At 40.9% G+C, this 15,462-nt stretch overlaps 2 protein-coding genes across 3 annotated transcripts; one reads left to right on the forward strand and one right to left on the reverse strand.

The window, feature by feature from the left end:
* Positions 1-205: 205 nt before the first annotated feature.
* On the forward strand, positions 206-9,587 carry LOC102310776 (syntaphilin). 2 transcript variants are annotated; one of them, XM_005930674.3, is made up of 5 exons: positions 242-400; positions 3,384-3,500; positions 3,937-4,068; positions 4,549-4,698; positions 4,866-9,587. In XM_005930674.3, exons 2-5 carry the CDS (start codon positions 3,457-3,459, stop codon positions 6,175-6,177), a joined length of 1,638 nt encoding a protein of 545 aa, XP_005930736.1. In that variant the 5' UTR covers positions 242-400; positions 3,384-3,456; the 3' UTR covers positions 6,178-9,587. The 2 variants fall into 2 exon arrangements, with proteins under 2 accessions (XP_005930735.1, XP_005930736.1); XM_005930673.2 differs by lacking the exon at positions 3,384-3,500 and having other exon boundaries at positions 206-400.
* Positions 9,574-13,783, reverse strand: LOC102311902 (peptidyl-prolyl cis-trans isomerase FKBP1A). The gene is made up of 5 exons (XM_005930678.3): positions 13,643-13,783; positions 13,494-13,541; positions 12,869-12,981; positions 10,097-10,268; positions 9,574-9,837 (listed from the first exon to the last, which is right to left on the reverse strand). The coding sequence occupies exons 1-4, from the start codon at positions 13,677-13,679 to the stop codon at positions 10,137-10,139; spliced, it is 330 nt and encodes a 109-aa protein (XP_005930740.1). The 5' UTR covers positions 13,680-13,783; the 3' UTR covers positions 9,574-9,837; positions 10,097-10,136.
* Between the last annotated feature and the right edge of the window lie 1,679 nt (positions 13,784-15,462).

Below are 15,462 nucleotides of genomic sequence, written 5' to 3' on the forward strand. Positions count from 1 at the left end.
GAAGCACAGACTTGTATTTATTTCTGTTCTATGCAAACAAACTTTGCTTTATCTGTGAGTTGGAGCATGATTTTCTTTCTGCAAGTCCGTCCGTCACCTGGGTTGTTGAACAGGGAGCTCAGCAGCCTGCTTGTCTTTATTAGAATAAAGGATTCACCTGTCAGAAAACGGAGACATGCGGGTAAATCCTGCCGGATGAGGCTTTATGATTCCCTGCTGTCACTTTAAGAAGCAGCGATGCAGCAGACGCAGTCGCCTCATTAATCTGCGGGCTTCATGGCTGCAGGATGGACCCTCATCAGCACCACCAGCATCTTTTCTTCTTGCTGCCACCGGGGACCGTTAAGTCAGGCAGAAACCGAGGCTTTTCCGCGATGCACAGCTGCCACCTGCCCAAATGGTACCGCTTCACATGCAGGTTGTTGTCGGTCTTTTGTGTCTGCAGGGAACGTTTGTTTTGAGCTTCAGAGACATGGTGATATACCCTTGTTTAGTAACCGTATCATATGGTTACTCAACATGATCGTATGTAGGACACAGCTGGGGCGAAATGTGCTTGTCAGCGGTTTCGATTAGAAGCGTTGTCTTCGGTAGAAAGTACCTGCTGGGGTGTTGGGTGTCCTGTTTAGGGACTCGCTTGCAGTCAGTTGGCCATGCGAAAGTGATGAGACTTCTTTAACTGCTTATCTAACAGCGTCTTATTTTAGGCGACAGATGTTGAAAATCATGTGATTCAATACCGTAATGATGACTCAAGGACAAAGCGCACCGTCCCCATCTCTCCTTGTGATATTTATCCGGAAACATTCCCGGCATCCCCCACCTCCTGGATCCTCTGCAGAGTGCCTAAATGCTGCTTTGAGTACAGTTTTATGCACCGGCTGTTTGATGCTGCTCGCCTACACAGTGAACACCGAAACTCACACTTACGTAAGATGATTGCGTATTTCTCGCCAGCTCTTAGCACTTGTTGAGCAGACGGAGGAGAGGGAGGTGAGATTTCCTGCCTCGTCGTCCTAGAAATTAAATATAGGGCACAATGAGACTCTTCCGGCTCGCTGGGTGCGCTTTTCATTAGCGGCAGTGTTACAGGTCTGTTGTGTCTGCAGCTGCCTGAATTGCTGGTACATTTTGAGCGTGGATCAGCAGGTTTCCTTAAGCTTTACGCAGACCTGTGAGACTTCTGAAAACAGATGAGAACATTTTGTCCTCATCTTGGATTTTTTTTGCTGGTTGGGCTGAACAGAAATGGGCTGTAGCTACCATTAGATCACCTTGATTATACAAGAGATTTATCTGCGAAAAAATATTTTTACCTATGGGATAATTAAATTCAGGGAATGTATATGTATTTAGATTCTTTTTCATTATCAACATGTATCAAACTGCTTAAATTAGTAAATACGTAGCCTGATTTACAATCACAGTTATTATAATATCTAAATATAAACTTTAAATAAAAAGCAGATATAAGGCTCTCAATTGTACCATACAATATTTTGTAGAAACATTTAAATGTCTTAAAAATAAGTATCAAAGTTAGGGAAGATGCAGTTATGAAATATCTGATAATAATAAACCGAACAAGTCTAAATTCTGAAAAAGTCAATACGCAATACTTGCTTTCAATCCAATATACACTCACCGGCTACTTTGTTAGGTAACCTGTTCATCTACTCTTGAACTCAGATATCTCATCACCAAACCACAAGCCAGGATCTCGGTGCATTTAGGAATGTAGACATGGCCAAAACAACTTACTGAAGTTTAAACTGAGCATTAGAATGAGGAGGGAAGGCAGATTTAAGCGATTTTAAACTCAAGTTGTTGGTTTCTAAAACTGAGGATCTACTGGGATTTTCCCACATGACCATCTCTATGGTTTACAGAGAATTAATGAAAAAAGAGAAAATATCCAGTGAGCAGGAGATATCTGGGTGGATATTTCTTGTTGATCAGAGGAGAATCAGATCGGAGAAGAATGGCCAGACTGCTTCAAGCTGAGAGGAAGGCAACTGTAACTCAAATAACCACTCATTATATTATAATATATACAGAAGAGCAGCTCTGAAAACACAAAATGTTGAACCTTGAAGCAGACAGGTTAGGGCAGCGGAAGACCACAGCAAGTGCCACTCCTGTCAGCCTTTTTGCTTTCTACTCTTTTGCAAAGTGTCCTTGGGTATCTTGAAAATGCTATACACGTCAAAGTTCTTCTTATTATTATTATTATTATTAGCCAAGGAGAGGTAACTGAGGCTAGTATTCACACAAACTCACTAAAATCGGATATTAGCAGATTGAAATAATTCTGTCTCGTATTAATGGTTCATGCCGGTGTATGTGCAATGATGTGGGGGATATTTTCTTGGAACACTTACTGTTGCTAACTACATCCATCCCTTTATGACCACAGTGTATTGAGTTTCTGATGGCTACTTGCTGCAGGATAGCACGCCATGTGAAATAATCTCAAACTGGTTTCTCGAACATGGCAGTGAGTTCACTGTACTCAAGTGCCCTCCACATTCATCAGATCTCAGTCCAATAGAACGCCTTTTGAATGTTAGGGTGGAACAGTAGATTCTCATCAGGAATGTCCTGCTAACAAATCTGCAGCAGCTGCATCTCCGAGAAGTGTTTCCAGCACCTTACTTAAAGATGGAAGGAAAGCATGGAATAAGTCAGTTCTGAGGGCAAAAGGTGGGCCAGCCCAGTATTTCAGTCACTAGTCAGGTTGTTTTGAGTTTTAATACCACGGCTGACATTAACATTTTAAACCTGCTGTTGTGAAGAAGGGATTCAAACAGATTCAAACCTTCATGTTGGAGAAACAATCAGGAGTGCCTGTATAGTTCTAAAGACAGAAACGAAATATATTAAATTAAATATAGAGATTAACACAGTTGAAATTACAATAGTACAAACACATGCAGGAACAATCTCTGTTCCACTATTTAAGTATTTGTGAACAGTTGATAACCCCAGTGACTGTTGACTCTACCAGCCACCAAAAGTGAGGCTTTGTCTCTGTTTTATAGCTTTTTATAGCAATTAATGTGAAGTTTCATCATGTTTGCCTGCAGCTCTGCAGACAGGGAGGACACAACGTAGAGAGAGGCAGCTGCGCTGATTGTAGACTTACTGTGTCGCCTTTGTGTCAGCAGAGAAAGGAGGCTTTATCTGCTGCTGCCTAGACTATTTATTTTACAAGTGTTGGCGTTAGACTTTTGTCACTGCCTTCCAGCCTAGAGCCACATAATGGCCGCACACAAGACACAGTGTTTTAGAAGCAAAACACGCTCCTTGTCAGGTTTTGGATTTCAGTTTTCTTCATGCTGGTTTTACCTGTGATATGTTTGTGTCTGTAACGGTGATTACAGCGCAGCTCTGAGGGCTCCTAGTGTCCCTCTCTAGAGAGAGCCGTGGAGACGTTGGACATTCCTTTGCACATCGATGTCTCTAACTCCGAGTCGAAAGCCCTCCTCAGGTCAGCGCAGGTACTGTTTCTTCTCATTTTTCTCTCTTTTTTTTCAGCCAAATGGCAAAAAATATTACGTATTGAGTGTAGCATTAGTTCAAGCTCAGCTGTCACCCCAGCAAATCAGCACCTACCAGCTCAGCAGCTATCTTTCTACACATCAAATTGGCTCATATAGGGCATGCTATTTAAGCTGCTTCAGCCTGCTTACAGTTGCTGCATATCTGCAAGCTGCTTTGCGACCCACTTCCACCCCAGCTCTTTCTTGAATGTGCGTCTCGACTCTGTCTTGTATCTGTTGCCATTGATGTTTGCTTTTTTAAATTTTCTCCAGTTATAAATTTTTGCACATCGAAATAAAAATCCTCTTACGATTATAGTTGTGCTGATTGAAATCTGATTTTTGTCATTATTAATAATAATATTATTAAGTAATAATTTGATCTCCCAACAAGGCGCTCGGTGGGAACTAGTGGCGGCAGCGGGCGATATTCCCACAGCGACACATCAAGTACTCACACCTACCCTGGTCGAGTTAGGCCACCAGAGGGCAGTCCTACAGCCCGGACTTATCCCAGTACCCCCAGGTAACATGCAACTTACACTCCTGTAGTCTAACAGTCGGAAAATAAGACACCAAAATGTTACTAAAATTACCCCAGATCTTTTTATACTCAGTCATCTTCTCATAAAACATTCAAGTTCAATGGACTGCACACGGAATTGCCCAAAGCTATGGATGTAACTGACTGTCTGAATGTGTTAGTCTTGTGTCGGACTGGCACGCTCTTACAGGGGATTTGCCAGCTGAGACTTCAGGACCCCTTGGCTTCTGCAATAACTGTTGAACTGAATTACCAGTGCTGACACAATGTCAGCAAAAACTGGCTGATATTAATCTAGAGTAAGGGTTTATTGGAAGGTTGTTGGATTGGTTTGTGTTTTATTTTATATCACCAGATTTCTGTTTAATGCTACTATACTTTACTACTCACTGTCAGTCAGCTATCAATTTATACTCATCATATGTGATTAAATCCAACCTTTTTCATTCACGTGTGATTCAGACGTCAGGTGAAGCACACAGCTTGCAGCGACAACCATGGGATCAGGCCCCCAACCCCAGAGCAGTACCTTACACCCCTTCAACAGAAGGAGGTGTGTATACGACACCTGCGAGCCAGACTGAGGGAAAATGTGGAAAGGCTACAGCACAGGTTAGTCTTTTTCTCTATACGCCTACTTTCCTTGTTGTGGTTGCAGTTGTTGTTGTATGAATGCTATTTCATTTTTTGCTCTTCCCTAGTGCTTCCCTACACTGTGTCTGTGTATGAGTGACTCTGCAAAGATAACTGCTATTCAAAAATCTTTACTTCCTCATCAGGGACTGTGAAATAGATGAGTTAAGGGCACAGCTGTACAGGATGCAGGAAGACTGGATAGAAGAGGAATGCCACCGTGTCGAGGCCCAGTTAGCCCTAAAAGAGGCCCGCAAGGAGATCCAGCATCTCCAGGAGGTGGTTGAGTCGGTAAGGTCCAACCTGGGTGTACGGCAACAAGACTCCCATGACCACAAGCCATTCTCAGGGTTGCAGGGAGGTCGGCCAGGTGGGAAGTCTCGCTCCTGTGGATGTTCCCCAGCCAGCACTTTAACCCGCAGCGCCGGCCACTCCAGACTGAGCAGCGAGGCTCTGCAGCTGGAGCGCGGCTCAAGTGCTCCCGAGCCAAGCGGAGCATCGCAAACAGCAGGACAAACTCACCTGCTCCTGGACGCGGCCCTGCTGTCAGAGCAGCTGCCGGCACAGAGCCACATCCGAGGCCCCCCAGCTGTGCCACGCTCTTCCACCTATGAAAGGTTGTGCAGCGGTGGGGCTGTGTTGCCAATCTCACACTCCTGCCACACTCTCAGTAGCAGCTGCAGGTGCAGTGGACACACCTACCTCCCCCACCATCACTTGTTTCTGCACTTACCTCAGGAGGAGGCCCCAGTTACAGCTGCTGCAGTCCCGGTTACGGCTGCTGCAGTACCGGTTACAGCTGCTGCAGTCCCGGTTACAGCTGCTGCAGTCCCGGTTACGGCTGCTGCAGTCTCTGCTACTGAGTCTAACCCCATTCCTGTTCCTGCAGCAGAGAAGAAACCAGAGGTCCGCTCCCAGGCCTGCAGCCCCACCATGACCTGGCTTTGTGAAGAAAGCAGTGCAGAAGGCCCAAGTGTAATTTCTTTAGTCTCAGCAGACATAACGCCATCAGAACAACAACGATTTCCATCATCTTTACCTCCTCTATCCCTTCCTCAGTATATTTACAATGCAGAGCCATCAGAACCGGACAAACCAGCGGGACCTCAGACCTGCCAGCCCCACCCTATAGCTCCACTACCAGTTAAGCAGGAAGCTACAGTAGTGGAGATAGAAGAAGATAATAAGGATGAAAATGGAGGAGCTGGTGAAGAAGGTCATTCCGCTCAGCGGTGCCACTGGAGCCGGTACTTCCTAGTAGATCTCTTGGCTTTGGCAGTGCCGGTGGTTCCAACCATGGCATGGCTGTGCCGAGGAGCACCACAGGAGGTCATGCCGGTGTACCACATCGGGTCCTTGCTGAGAGGTTGCTGTGCTGTGGCTCTCCATTCACTTCGACGTCAGGGTGCAGGCAGGGGCCGCAGACCCGCCAGCATGAACGGAACAACATCAATCTGAAACTTTCAGCCACGTTTGGCATTAAGAAAAGACTCCAAACCTCTCCAGGCACAACACTGACTTTACTTTAAAACATTTCAGTCTCAACCTCGCATTGGATATCAAAACTTATAAGATTTTTAGAGTCTGTGATCATGCTTTGCCTTAGAGAACAAAAGATTAGTTGTACATCAAATACTTTCCTTACTGATATAGTCTGTATTTACTGCTACTGCCTGCACTTTAAGTGGTTTTCTCTTTATTGCGGTTTGCATGTAACCCACAGTTTGTTTGGACTCTTGCTTGCATTAAAAAGCCCCTTCAGTATGCGATGCCTTCAGAGCAACAATGTACACATTATGAAAATAAGAGAAATAGTGTGTGACTGAATGCTTCTCTAATTTCATCATCACATTTTCTAAATTGTTCACAGAGAATGTGAGAGTCACAGTCATGAAATTCCTTTGGCATCACTGATGCCTCACCAAAGCAGAAAAGTACGTTAGAGTCAGCTCTTTTGTGACGTGTTCAGAAGCAGTTAATAAACAGGGCACACAGGGTGTGGGTGCAAAAGAGAGGAAAAGCATTCGTTTTTGTATCACAAACAAGGAAAAAAGGTTTTGGACTTTCTGAGAAGCAAAGATGTGAACTGACTCTAGTGAGAGTGAAACAGACAGATGGATGATTTTTTTTTTAAATTCCTACAACATAAGGAAAACTGTATAGACTCCATTTCAATCCTGCTGGGACACATGAATAAGGAAGAGCATCCGTGACCAAGGATAGAGAAGCAGAAATCTGCAGCTTAATACAAGGTTATTTTACATAATGGAGATAATGTAAAGGTCTAAATTGTGAAAAATACTTTTATAAGGACAACATTTATTACATTTTGGATCTTAAAGCTAACTAGCGTAGTGTGTGTGCGTGTGTGTGTGTGTGAAAGAGAGAGAGTCTGATTTGCTCCATCCTTTAACGCACACTCAGATCATTTATCTACATTGTATCTTAAGGAGATAAAGAGGGAAAGTTGGAGATTTAGTCACCGGTGATCCACACAGATGAATGGCGTGAGTCGCGAGAGCACTTTAGTGAATTTGTAAAGAGATAACAGTTTGATACAGGTATATATTTTCTGATTTTACATGAAGAAAAAAGAAAAAGAAAAGATGTCTGCACAGCTGCTAGAAAGAATTAACATAATTATTTTTGGCATCAACTGTGGCTTCTTTCACTGTACTGCAGTCAAGCCTAATGCAGTGTATCAGTGTTTGAGCATTAATGTTATAATGTATCTATTTCAAGTGGCCCTTTGATGTGACTCAATTGTAATCACAAACTATGACGTGCTGTAAATGTAGTTACCGATTTCAGCCTTATTATGCAAAAAGAACAAAGGTTTGGCTTTCAGGGATCCTTCCAGTGAGGTTTTTGAGAAGTTTAATCAGAGGTTCAGCGTGAGGAAGAAGCAGACGATTTTACTGTATAATAAAGTCTGTTGGAGCAGCGCACAATGTTGTCTTCAAATTTCACGCTATTCGTTTTTGGTTGACTTTTGTTCCGAAGCAACAGTATTTCCTTTATGTATTTGTATTTGCTCAGTGTCACTTCAGTCATTAGAAACAGCCAAATATTGCAAAAAAATACTGTTTCCTTTGTTCTTGGAAATAAAACATGCTTCTGTTTTCTATTTTCTTTTGTTAGTGAGACATAATAATATGAATTATTAAGGCGAGACATTACAGGCAGAAACACTTTTTGCTCCATTGCATTATCTATGCAAATGAATGCATATTAGATAATACATCAGCTCATCTGCATATTTAAATATAAAATTTCGGGAAATGTGCAATGCCAAACCTTTTTTATGTCAATAATTATTAGGGGAACTTTCATAGTAACTTACCTCTTAAGGTTTTACAAGAACATTTTTACAATGTATATCTTTAAAGGTTGCTTTGATTTTTTTCCCTCACATATTCTGAGCCTGATGCATTCACCTAACAGGTGAAAAAATCCCCAGTTCAGTCCTGGGAGGACACAGAAATCCCTTTGTAGTTGCAGCATTAAAGGGCACCCGGCATAAAAACTGCCAAACCAAACGTGGAGCTACCTGCTGTGGCGACCCCTTGTGAATAAGGGAACAGCCCAAAGTAGCTTCTGTATTCTGAGCCTAGAAATCTCCATTTAAGTAGCACTTACATTCTTTAAAATCCCCAGCTCGATTCTGTGTTATATTATTGAAGTTTCTAAAGATTTATAAATATATCAATCTGATTCCTGAAAACATGGTGAAAAGGTCATTTTTTTCTGTCTGGAGAAACAAGAAAATATATCAAAAATATGCTGTGTAAAGAATCTTTTGATTAATTTGTCAATAAAATGAAACAAGAATATTCCAACAACCACAAAAACAATGGAAACAAAAAAAATTGATGCCACATTAGAAAGAGAATGAAACTAACTCAAAGTTTGGAATACAGAAAAAACAATAATTTTATTTTTTTTTAAGACCATTAGAAAAACCAACAAACACAAATATAGCTCTGTAAAAAGCAGCCATCAAAAACTGAGCTTTGTCCAATTTTTGCTCAAAAAAAAAAAAAAAAAAAAAAAAAAAAAGTGAATATTTTAATAAAACTAAGACTTAGAAAGTATTACACTCAATATTCCTTACTTAAGATTAATTGGGGGAAATAACACGGTGGTATTTTATACCCTGTTCACCTGTAGAGTCTCACCTTATTCATGCATCAGTGCAAAGCCCCAGTAACAGGCCTAGAAGCCAGTTGACAAATTAAAGAATCCTGCAGCATCCATTGAAAAGCTGAATTTAACATTTTTATACCCTACGTGGTTGCATCAGAGAATGCACATTTTTCCCTAACAACTGCTGGTTGCCAGGGTCACTGGGCCTGTTTGACTGTGGCTTAAAATGACCAAAAAAAGGGCTATGAAGTGACACAGAATAACTCTGAGGAGAAATAAACATCATTTTACTTAAAAATCACTCTTTAATGTATTCGAATAAGCCATTCCTAGAGGAAAATTTTTCCCCTTTAGCTGTGGATATTAAAGCAAGCAGGTATATTTGGCTCATAAATTAAGACCATCTTACAGGTCCTCTAACGCTCTTCAGGAAAACGTTTGATTTTTGATCCCCTGATTATGACATGCTCTGGGCATTTTTGTATTTTAGAGTACATAACAAAAGTAATTCATAAAAATATTGTGTCAAACAATTTATTCTTATTTTGAATCAAGACAATTCATTACCCGCAATCAATACGATTTTATTGTAAAGGCCACAAAGCCACAGGAATGAGACTCATTCAGTATTTATGACACTTAAAACATGGTCCTGGTGGCAGACGCATTTAGTCAGTCAAACAGCGGCAATAAAGTCAATTTGAAGTCAAAAAAAAAAAAAATACGACCATAAAAATACAAAGCAGTATATGACAAAATACATGTGATAAGATGGCCTATGACTTATTACTGTCTGGAATCTAAAGTATAATATAAGGGATAACATTTTAAAGCAAGTGACAAAACAGAACTTGTATATAAATGTAAAGGAGAGTGAAATAGTGTAACAAAAGACATAGGTCCTATGCAGGAATCAAGAGCAGGAACCATCTGTTAACCTTTTTCCTCCATGTTCCCGAGATAGGAGTCAACCTGCAGTGAGGGGGAAGAGGAAAAAAAAAGCTCAGAGCTGTGATTAAGAAGAGGAAGAGTGGATTACTGACACTAAAGCTTGTTATATCCATACTATTTAATCTCTGGACAAAAGCAATAAAAGATAACTGTAGAGTCACTGTAAGCATGTGGGGAGCGATAGTACAGTTTAGGATTATTAATACATATGTTTCCCTAATTGCGCCGGGTGTTACAAATCTAATCATGTTGATTATTCACATTATTAAACACGTCTCACCCTGAAAATCTGAGTGGAATTAAAGTTGAGTGCACAAGTTTCAGGCCTCCAGACCAATCAGCTCCACATCAAAGGTGAGAGTGGCATTTGGTGGGATGATCCCTGGGTGACCTTTGCTGCCATAGGCGTAGTCTGGTGAGCAAATAAGCTTTGCCCGCTGACCCACACTCATCTGTGGAGAAGATGGAAATGAAACACTGCTGCCGCAATCGAACTAAGTAATAGATTTATTTAAAGGCCTCTTAATAGTACAGGCTCTGTTTATCTTAAACTAATGCAGTTAAATGCAACGGCAATCCAATAAACACATCACCACAGACTTCATAATGTTAGTCTGTGGTGATGCTGAACTGCGTTTTTCAAAGGCATTATTAGTAAGGATGGGCAAGCGCGCGGGAAGAAACAAAACTGAATTATGTAACCATGTGTGCCTGGAGTTAATTCTTTCAGATTTAACAGCAGCTGGGAGGATGTTGTGCTTTACTACTGCCAGAAGGTGGCAGTAACGAGCCGTTTTCCAACCACCATTGAAAAACAAAATTAGACAAAGAACACTTATGGGAGCGACATTTAAGACGCTGAGAGTAGATGGCGCACAAACAGGAGTAACCTGCAAATCCACAGATTAGCAAAGCTTTAAATAAGCCATGTTTAGCCCTTCTTTGAGTAAGGAAATGAAAACAAGGCTCAGCGTTAGCTTGGCCAGGGAAAGCTAGCATGTCACAATCATAAAAGAGCAGTTTAATGGTAGTGTGCAGTGATCGTGTTTCCTGTGTTTCCTCTTATTTTCTGTCAGATATGTACAGTTACAGTGGTGGATAATGTTTATTATGAGGTCGGCGCACAAACAAACAATGTGAGGCAAAAGCTCCGGCGTCAGATTCCCCCCCCCCATGACACCAAAAAAATGGGGATATGCCTAATATAGTCAGCTCAGGCCAGGAACCCAGAAACTCAAACCACCTACGGTTCAAATCTTGTTTGATGGCAGATACTCCCTTCACCCTGGCCAAAAAGGCTAAAATGACCCAAGAAAAAGTGGAAAACAGTTAAACATGAGAGGTTTTTGGACAAAGTTTGTGTTTTTTCCATTGTTTAAGCACTGCTTCCAGCCAAGAATGATACCATATATGCCCCATAGCTGCAGAAAAGGCTAACATTGTTATCTTTTTAAAAAAACAAACAAAACAGCTGAACATGAGAGGTTTTTGGATCAATTTTGTGTTCTCCATTCTTTAAGCACCGGTTTGAGCACCGTTTAAGCACCGGCACCATTTCAAAAGTATCGGTTTGGCACCGGTATCGGATAAAACCTAAATGATACCCATCCCTATCTGGGAGCGACAGCCATGGGTCATCCTCCAATAACGATTTAGCACCTAAAAACTTTAATAACCTCCAACAGAACACAGTGTTTTACAAAATATGCAACAAAACTATTCATGCTGCGGGTGAAAACAACAAACTTGTTTCGCCACTTGTGGCAAAAACAGACAACCAAGTGCAACCAGGCTACAAAGAAGCAGATACTAACATCTCATGATGTGCAAACCAAATGTCCACAGATCACTTCAACAAGCATCGCTGGCTAGCCTCACACCACATGAGTGGAAGCACAAGCAGTGGATAGAAATTACTGACATGGTTACGTGGTGGAAAACCAGGACTTTAAGCAGAAGGATAAAAAGCTTGACCAAAGACACAACATCCTGTGCAGCTTCAGAGCAGTTATGAGACTGAGTTAATTCAGTTATTGTTAAACTAAAATACTGAGCAGTTCTTTTATACTTTTACTTAAATTTTCTAGGGAAGAACAAGTGCCTAGGCTACTTTTGTGCTTGCATTTGATTTATGCTGTGTCACTGGACATAATGCTGCTGGCAACTTGTTTCAGTACATTCACACTTGAAATTAGGAAGTGTGCCATCAATGACAGTAACTTACTAGAGAAGAAACATAGAAAATTCACTTCATTTACATTCACTTATAAAAACTGCTGCCTGCAAGCATCAATGAAACATTTTTCCAGCATCGCAGTTCTTGTTATTGCAATTTTTTGTGAAAAACTGTAATATAATTTTAAGGCTATATCACCCACCCCTTGTAATCCTATAATAGCTACTTTAGTAGAACCCGTGAATAAAAATATAGAGACTAAATTGGGCATAATAGGTCTTTTGTTCACCCATCTGATCATGCAAAATCCCCAAAAATCTTACATGGTTCAATAAAACACAAGCTGGAAACAACAGAACAAACATCACAGCATTATATCATTAAATATAAATCATTTCTAACAGTAATAATTGCAAAATTACACTGGGTTAATGGTGGCAAAGTATCATAACAGCGTGTTAACAGCTGGAACAGGCTCTGTGCCACTTAAAGCAACAGGAAAGGCAGATAGAGGATGAAGAAAAGAGAGCAGAGATGCTCCAGCATCACTTGAAACCACTAAAAGAGCTGTGAGTGCTATTTGGATGCATTCAGTTCTAATAAAAGAGGCTAAAAAAAGGCCCACTTATGCAAAAATAATACCATCAATCTGGAGTAACACAAATTTATTTCCATACTCGTCACTACTGACAGATGTTACAGCTGAGATTGGGCTAAATACCTCCCAATATAAGCAACGCAGTTAAACGCAGTTAAAAGCATTTCATGCGCCCCAAGAGAGAAAGATCACAATCGTTACTTTTAGCCGTTGTAAGGAAAACATAGCTAGTTAAGTAATACCTGCATAAAGGTATTCATTGCGAAAATCTTGCTCACCTGGGCTACTCCTTCTTCCCATCCCCGAATCACCTCCTGGTGTCCGATCTTAAATTTGAACGGCTTGCCCCGGGACCTCGAAGAGTCAAACACTTTACCGTCTGCCAGTGTGCCTGGAGATGAAATAAGAGTCCGAAGGCTGGTTAGACATGTATGAATATCTAACTCGACACAGAGCTCGGCTTGTTGATAACTAATCCCACTTTTCTGCACCCGGCTGTCTTCTCCAACATGAGCTAACTCTTTAGCCGTGATGCTAGCGTTAGCATAACGGGTTCCCGGATAGTTTACGTTAGGAGGCTTCAGCTCAACGAACTTAACTACTCTTCGTTCCCTTAAATAAAGACAATTCTGGCCGGTTTAAAAGACCAGGGGGTATAATAAAAGTATGCGAGCATCAGAATAGCTGATGATAGCCCAACAGTCAAAATAGTCAGTCTGTTAACAGAAGCTAGCTACAATGCTAACCAGCAGAAGAAGCAATGGGCACTCGGGTACTGTTAGATGAAACTAACTTGTCTCACAATTCACCCAATCAGACACCTTTCACCCAGGTAGGGGCTAGAGGAAACATTCAAAACGTTAAAGAGCATCCAAATCTCGGAGCTCCAGCCTCCGCACTCACCAACATAGTGCACCACGACGCGCTGCCCCTTCTTCGGAAAAGTCCGCCCTGGAAACAGGAAAACAGAGAGAAAAGTGGCAGAATAATGAAGCGAACACTCTCGGGATAAAAACAATATAAGGCTGTTTAACAAGTCACATAATTCTCACCGTCACCCGGAGTTATAGTCTGAATTTCTACTCCCATTTTCGCTCCGCTGTATCCTTCTTCTGGACCACCCTACAATGCGAGCGGAAGCTGGAGACATGGGCGGCCTCCTGACGAGCGAGTGGGCACGGATGGAGGAAAAATCCACCAATGAAGCAATATTATAACAATTTTATAAGAATATCTTACTTGGAAACAAGGCCCAAGTAAGCGTTTTACGTTTTACGATTGCGTGTGTACTAAGACGAGCATTTAAGTCAGATGATTGGTCATCATCCATATATATATATATATATATACATACATACATATATATATGTATGTATGTATGTATGTATGTATGTGTGTGTGAGAACCGGTTGAATATGTATATGGGGTTTTTTTTTTGGGGGGGGGTTCTGCATGATTTAAGTTTTAAGGTCATACCCCATCGGGAGATATCCCAATTAGGAAAGGTCTCATTTGAGATGACCATGACCATGCGGGATTTGGATTATTAAAAAATCAATCTAAAGTAGTATTAGGTTATCTTGGAGGAGTCATGTTACTTGAACACTTTTCAGTATAAATGTATAGGCTCGTGCAGAGATCAGATCTTGGAGGAAATGCGTTGCAAGAACTGACACAGTGAAAAAATCAAATCACTTTTAAGAGTGGATTTTTTGCATTCCAGGCCCCTTCGTGCATTGTATTTTATAACAGCTAATCAAAACTCAGATGAAATTAATCAGACATATTGCAGTTGAAACTTGCATACCTCTACGTTTTCTACAATAAGGGAAATGATAAAGGCACAGGGGGGAACTGATACTGGCACTGGTATCAAAAACTCTTGTTAATATCCACCCATCTAAGTAACTGCTGTCACTTATTGCAACTCTGAACCTTTTTTTTCAGCTTTTACATCTATTTCACATCTATTTCATATCTATTGTGTTCCTACAAATTTGGAAACGATTATCATACACAGAGCAGCAAAGTCAAAAACAACTAGGTTCAGCATTGAAACTGTAAATCTGTGGTTGGGATAGGTGTTTACAGCCTGCATGACACTGTTTGTAATCTGGAACATTGTTAAAAACTTGAATGACTGTTTCATTTCCCATGTTCCGCACCCCACCTGACTTCTTTGTTGTTTCTTTATCGTGATGGGATGAGCTACAGAATGCCTGCATGTATGCACCATGTTTCGCAACAAAGTGAACGCAACACTGTTACATGTTCAACACATGAACCTACTGACATTAGCACCGTAACATCCTGTTATTTCAGATGAGGATGGAAAATGAATTGATGTGACTTTTATTTGTGATGACTGAGGATTTGCAGTATTGTTTTGTTTTGTTTTTTTACTATATGGAAGCAAAAGAACTGGTTCTCCAGGCTCTCCAGACTCTCCAGGCTGCCATGTCACTCATTTTCAATCCAGTCCTGAGCATTTTTTGTTTGTTTGTTTTGTTTTGTTTTGTTTTGTTAAGCCTATTAACACTGACCTATGAATCATATAAGCATAAAAATACACCTAAGTCAAGGGATGAAACAGTCTTTTGTCTACACATAACAGGCAACATTAAATTGTATATTTAGGGACTTTGTTACTAGCAATCTGTTGCAAAATCACATAATTACTAGTTATTTCCTCAGTTAAATGTATGAAAAATGCCAACGATAACGCAGTTTGACAGGTATAAAATAATTTTTTTGCACCACTAAAGTGATTCCCAAAGCGTTATTAGCCAAAATCTTGGCATATCTGGACAACATGTCCTCAAAGTGGAGGATAAATAAAGAAGTGTCAGGTCTAAGAAACTATCCACAACAG

The sequence above is a fragment of the Haplochromis burtoni genome, unplaced genomic scaffold, assembly GCF_018398535.1.
Source record: "Haplochromis burtoni strain Fernald_Lab_line unplaced genomic scaffold, NCSU_Asbu1 Contig_134, whole genome shotgun sequence".
Taxonomy (NCBI): domain Eukaryota; kingdom Metazoa; phylum Chordata; class Actinopteri; order Cichliformes; family Cichlidae; genus Haplochromis; species Haplochromis burtoni.

Bases quoted from the DNA above. Each gene is read 5' to 3' on its own strand.
- LOC102310776 (XM_005930673.2), top strand. From the start codon at position 288: ATGGACCCTCATCAGCACCACCAGCATCTTTTCTTCTTGCTGCCACCG. The intron at 4,069-4,548 runs GTAACATGCAAC...CGTGTGATTCAG, and splicing joins ACTTATCCCAGTACCCCCAG to ACGTCAGGTGAAGCACACAG. The intron at 4,699-4,865 runs GTTAGTCTTTTT...CTTCCTCATCAG, and splicing joins GTGGAAAGGCTACAGCACAG to GGACTGTGAAATAGATGAGT.
- LOC102311902 (XM_005930678.3), bottom strand. From the start codon at position 13,679: ATGGGAGTAGAAATTCAGACTATAACTCCGGGTGACG. The intron at 12,982-13,493 runs GTGAGTGCGGAG...TTTCATCTCCAG, and splicing joins CGTCGTGGTGCACTATGTTG to GCACACTGGCAGACGGTAAA. The intron at 10,269-12,868 runs GTGAGCAAGATT...TCTTCTCCACAG, and splicing joins GGGAAGAAGGAGTAGCCCAG to ATGAGTGTGGGTCAGCGGGC.